This window comes from Eupeodes corollae, chromosome 1 (assembly GCF_945859685.1).
Source record: "Eupeodes corollae chromosome 1, idEupCoro1.1, whole genome shotgun sequence".
Lineage (NCBI taxonomy): Eukaryota > Metazoa > Arthropoda > Insecta > Diptera > Syrphidae > Eupeodes > Eupeodes corollae.
This window is the reverse complement of record NC_079147.1, coordinates 15,360,593-15,366,592: the sequence shown is the minus strand read 5'-3', so window position 1 is coordinate 15,366,592 and position 6,000 is coordinate 15,360,593. Positions and strand designations below refer to the sequence as shown.

At 30.1% G+C, this 6,000-nt stretch overlaps 1 protein-coding gene across 1 annotated transcript in view; it reads left to right on the top strand.

Annotated features, from left to right (window-relative positions):
- Positions 1–2,801: 2,801 nt before the first annotated feature.
- Positions 2,802–6,000, top strand: part of LOC129942543 (F-box/LRR-repeat protein fbxl-1) — a 43,881-nt gene continuing 40,682 nt past the window's right edge. Inside the window, exon 1 of the mRNA XM_056051536.1 lies at positions 2,802–2,907. Coding sequence (XP_055907511.1) covers positions 2,869–2,907 — 39 coding nt within the window. The 5' untranslated portion in view covers positions 2,802–2,868. The remainder of the gene's footprint in view (positions 2,908–6,000) is intronic.

Genomic DNA, 6,000 nt, shown 5'->3' with positions numbered 1-6,000 from the left:
CAATTACTGCGATTGTGACCAAGTTTCGCACTCAGTTTACTTTATTGGACATTAAACCAACCACACAAATGCGTACAGTGCGTACAGAAGAGAATATTGCGTCTGTTTCTGAGAGTGTTGCTGAAGACCGTGAAATGTCGATTCGTCGCCGTTCGCAGCAATTGGGTTTGTGTTATTCGACCACATGGAAGATTTTACGCAAAGATCTTGGTGTAAAACCGTATAAAATACAGCTCGTGCAAGAACTGAAGCCGAACGATCTGCCACAACGTCGAATTTTCAGTGAATGGGCCCTAGAAAAGTTGGCAGAAAATCCGCTTTTTTATCGACAAATTTTGTTCAGCGATGAGGCTCATTTCTGGTTGAATGGTAACGTAAATAAGCAAAATTGCCGCATTTGGAGTGAAGAGCAACCAGAAGCCGTTCAAGAACTGCCCATGCATCCCGAAAAATGCACTGTTTGGTGTGGTTTGTACGCTGGTGGAATCATTGGACCGTATTTTTTCAAAGATGCTGTTGGACGCAACGTTACGGTGAACGGCGATCGCTATCGTTCAATGCTAACAAACTTTTTGTTGCCAAAAATGGAAGAACTGAACTTGGTTGACATGTGGTTTCAACAAGATGGCGCTACATGCCACACAGCTCGCGATTCTATGGCCATTTTGAGGGAAAATTTCGGAGAACAATTCATCTCAAGGAATGGACCGGTAAGTTGGCCACCAAGATCATGCGATTTGACGCCTTTAGACTATTTTTTGTGGGGCTACGTCAAGTCTAAAGTTTACACAAATAAGCCAGCAACTATTCCAGCTTTGGAAGACAAGATTTCCGAAGAAATTCGAGCTATTCCGGCCGAAATGCTCGAAAAAGTTACCCAAATTTGGACTTTCCGAATGGACTACCTAAGACGCAGCCGCGGTCAACATTTAAATGAAATTATCTTCAAAAAGTAAATGTCATGGACCAATCTAACGTTTCAAATAAAGAATCGATAAGATTTTGCAAATTTTATGCGTTTTTTTTTTTTAAAGTTCTCAAGCTCTTAAAAAATCACCGTTTACTTAAGTGGTTTAAAATAATTGAGTAGATTTATGTTTAGTAACGAAGGCTGTTTTGGTCAATCCGTCTCAAATGCAAATAAAAAACTTTATTTCATCTTTTTCCCAACGTTTCGTCGCTACTCACGACTTCTTCGCTACTCACGACTTCTTCACGATTTTTTATTACGATATGTTGTTTATTTGTTGTTGTGTTTTACATTGTTTTGTTTTAAAATGAAAGAAAACAAATTTTTAAACTATTTAATAAATTAACATTAAACACAAGAGACTAATAAATTAAAAAGACAAACATTAATTATCACAGTGTATTTCATTACTTATTTTATTGCTAATATAATAAAATTTGGATAGTTATAAAAATAATTGAATTTATTCTAAACTAGATAAACAGCAAGTCTCCGAATTTGAATTTATAATTATTTAAACTTTTATTTGATTTTATTGAAAATTTATAAGAAATGAAACAATCACTGTTGGCAATACTGATGTAAGTCACACCTCAACATAATAACCATTCGTTTTCATTTTTGTATCTTTTTATCTTGCATTCAATTTACTTTCTTGGCTTCTCTTGTGAAGAGAGTCAGTAATTATTATTTTTTTAAATGACGAATGCAAACAAATATTGTATCCCCTTCTCAATAGTATCTATGGATATTTAGTTGTGTCTGTTAAAAAATACACAATTGAAGGGGCTACACATTTGAAGGGGCCATTTGAATAATTATTGACGAACTTCTAGATGTATATGTTCACATGATGTATCACAAGTTCAAAAGATCACTACGATCTATCTCAAGATCATTGTGGACGATGTCATCTGGATAACCAAGTGCACTCATCTTTTATATACAAAATGTTAGATATAAAACTTTATAAACAAAATTGCTTATGTCAATTTGATTTGTCAAATATAATTGCATGCAAGAAAATGTATACAAACATTGTTTCTGATGATGTTTTTTCTTTGTTGTATGTATCCGTCAGATACAGGAAAACAATTTTTCATGTCTCCGTCATTGAAGGTAAGTACGTTACATGATTTTATTTAAAATTTTACCAGAAAGTTAAAAATAGCAAAAATAGTACGAGTTGAAAATTAAATTTGCATCTGAATTTTGTATCTCATATAGAAACTCAGAATATACAACATCAACGGGATGCAAAAAGATACAAAAGTACATCAAACCTTGGCCCTTCACGAGCTGTCATGCAAAATGATTTTCTATTTTCCCTTTTTGTATAGTTATAGTTAAAAACAATGAAAATGAAAATGTAATTAAATTGAGAATTAGAAATCAAAAAGGATACAAATAGCAAAATATAATTGTATGTACATATTGTAAGTGCGAGACCAAAATAAAGAAAAATTATGAACATTTTCTTTTTTGAATTGGGCCAGTCGAGAAATACAATAGATAATTCTTTATGGCAATTAAATTGTATAAAGTGTTAATTGAATTCAGTCAAACTAAGCATCGCGAACAGAAAACACCAATTTAAAATTTAAGCATTTAGAAAATAATAAAACAAATATTTCTTGTTTATAGTTATAAATATATAATTTTATAATAAAATTTACTAGCTGTTACTTTTTTTTTTGGAAAATTTAAGTTATAAAGATTGAAGTTAATTCAAAAGTTAATGATTTTATTTAAACATAATATTTTAGTTAGTTAAAAAAGTGAATGGTCATATTATAGTTCAAATCGCTTTTTAAATGTGTTATGTGTTTTAACTAAATTAGCATTTAAAAGTACCTGATTACATACAACAAAGGATTATATAAAAATAAAACCTCAGGATGGAGTCTACCAAAGGAGTGAAATATGTTAGCGATCTAGTAAGTTTAAATTCCTTCGGATTTTTAAAATATTTCTATACGGTTACGTGAAAACGATTATACATTTTTTAAAGATTTTTGTTAATACATTTATTAAGAAAAAGGCTTTATTATACGATATATTTGATTTGTTCAAATGGTTGTTTTTAGTATCATCATTTTTTATAATAATCTAGGATGGAATACACTCTGATAGCTTTTCGTGAATTACTTTAAAATACTAACGTCTTATTATAAAGGCCAAGTCAAAAAATTGCTCGCCAATTTTTGGCATTGCTTTTTTTGATAGATAGATAGATAGTTTATTGATTTTGTTTAAATTTTACAATGGTTTGTTACCGCACATTTTACAATATAGTGATTTGATACAATGTATCTTTCAGCTAAAATAGTATGCATATAACTTTTATAAATTATCAATAAGGTTTATATAATTTTGACCGGAGGAAAAAACAATAAAAACCTCCATTTAATGTAAGAATATAATAAAATCATAAAGCTAATGACTAGTAAGGGTATGAAGTCTATCAGGTTAACAGATGAGCCAATAAATGAATAAATGATTATTTGTTAACAATAAGTATGAATAAATATTTAATAAATTACATAAAAATGTAAATAATTGAATAAATAGAATAAAATAAAATAAATAAATAAGTAAGTAACTAAATAAATAATAATAAAATAAATAAGCAAAACAAAAATTAACAAATGAATAAATAAATAAATAAATACATACATACATAAATAAATAAATAATCAAATAAACAAAGAAACAATAAATAAAAAATAAGTAAAATAAAAATTAATACATATATATCACAGCTAAAAAAAATTAAAAAAAATAATTATTCTATCTTCGATCAATTCGACATTCTCCTTTACGTGGAGATCTAAGGTGGAATGAGTGGATGAGTTTTAGCTGCGCTTTTCCATACTGGACAACCGTACAAAAGAATTGCCTGAAATATAACCTTACAAATTATCGTTTTATTCTCGACTGAAAGTAAAGACTTCCTATTAATAAAAGGGAACAGCAGTTTGGTTGCTATCTTGACTTTTTTTTAGTGATTGTGAAATATGGTGATTGAATGTTAATTTAGAATCAAGGAAGATACCGAGATATTTCACTTGATTGTCCCAAGAAACCGCTCTACCTAAAATTTGCAAATTATTGCTTGGGAGATAACAAGCTTTTCTTTTTCTTGTGAAAAAGATGGCTTGTAATTTATCAGCATTAAGTTTGATTTTCCATCGATTGTAATATTGGTATATTCGTCTCAATGTTGAGACCAAACGTTCGCAAAGAAAGTATTGCAGTGTCGTCAGCAAAAATTGCTGCTTCACAGGATGGTAATTTGGGAAAGTAAGAGGTATACAGGTTATACAAGGTCCGTCCAAGGACAGATCCTTGAGGGACACCAAAATCAAAATGTATTCTTTCCGAGACACTACTGTTTACATGTACCATAAAACATCTATTTGAAAGGAAACTTTGAACAATTTTACACAGATAAGGTGGAAAATTGAGGGAAATCATTTTATAAATAATACCATTGAGCCAAACTGAGTCGAACGCTTTTTCGATGTCTAACAATATCATTCTTATACGAAGCACTTGATGAGATGTACTGTGGTATCTCCTGAAACCAAATTGTTCATTTGGATATAAGTTGTTATCAGTTATTGTTTTAGCAATTTTGTTTTTAATTATTTTCTCATATATTTTGCTGATATTGCTGAGTAAACTGATTGGTCTATAACTTTCAGTCCTAATAGAGTTTTTGCCGGCTTTGAGAATTGGTATTACCTTACCTAATTTCCAAGTAGTAGGAAAGTATTGCATTTTCAAGCAAGCATTTATGACGAATGTAAGGAAGAATATTCCGATTTTAGGCAACATTTTTAAATATAGATTTTTAACTTAATCGAGCCCACTAGATTTCCTTGTTTTAAGTGTGTGAACAACTACAGCTTCTTCTTCTTGAGTTGCTAACATATTTTGTGGTGTGTCAAAAATCATCTGGTTTAAGTTTTGAATAGTTGTATCTACCATAAGATCTGTTAAAACATCGCCTAGGTGTTGTGCTACAGAATGGTTTTGGGAGAAACTAAGAGCAAGAGCATGCATTAGCTTTTTCCAAATCCGTATAATGGATTCTTGAATCGTTTTTCAGAAAAGGAACCTGTCGATGTTTGTTTTTTACAATTTTTACTTTATTCCAGAAGGGTTTTGCATTTTTCTCTATGGAAGGTAGTTTATTATTCCAAACAAGATTTCTTTTGTTTAGTAATTCATAAGAGATTTGGCGATTCAAATATGTAACGTTATCAGGAAAAATAGGTTGGCGATATCTTTGCCAGTTTCTTCTTTGAATGTTCCTATTTTTTATAAGTTCCAATATATGCGGCGAGAGACTTTGGTGAAATGGATTTTTAATAACTTTTGGAACACATCGATTAACACAGGCAATAATGTCTTAAAGTAAAGTTATGCACAATGTTATCAACTTCACACTTTCTAGACCAGTAGGAATATTACGAAGTTTACTTTTTAAAATTGACCTAAAACGTGTCCAGTTTGCATTTTTGAAATCTAGGTAATGTAGTTCTTGTTTTATTCCCGACCAAAGAAGTTCACATAATACAGGATAATGATCAGAGCTGAGCTCATTTAAGGTAATAGGTGAGGTTAATTGACTATTGGGGACATAAGTAGAGCTGGGAGGAAGCAACACAATTACTGGTAAAGTATTGGACAGATCATATAAAATATTTCCAAAGGAGTTTGCCTTAATGCAACCCCATTCTGTGTCATTGCTTTTTTTAAGTTATAAATTTGATTTTCGAAAATTGTCGATTTTCAAATCTGTTAACAATAATCTTTAGTATCAATCTATGAAATTAAGAAATGATAAATGAAAGAATTCAATACCTTCATTTATTCACAGAATAACGAGAAACAAACTAATTTTTATTAATTTTGCGTACTTTTGTCGTAGATTTTAATTTTTATAAAAAAATTGATTGTTTGATTTTTATAAAAAAATGCACGGAATGTGGAAAACATTATTTTTTATAAGATAAATCTAC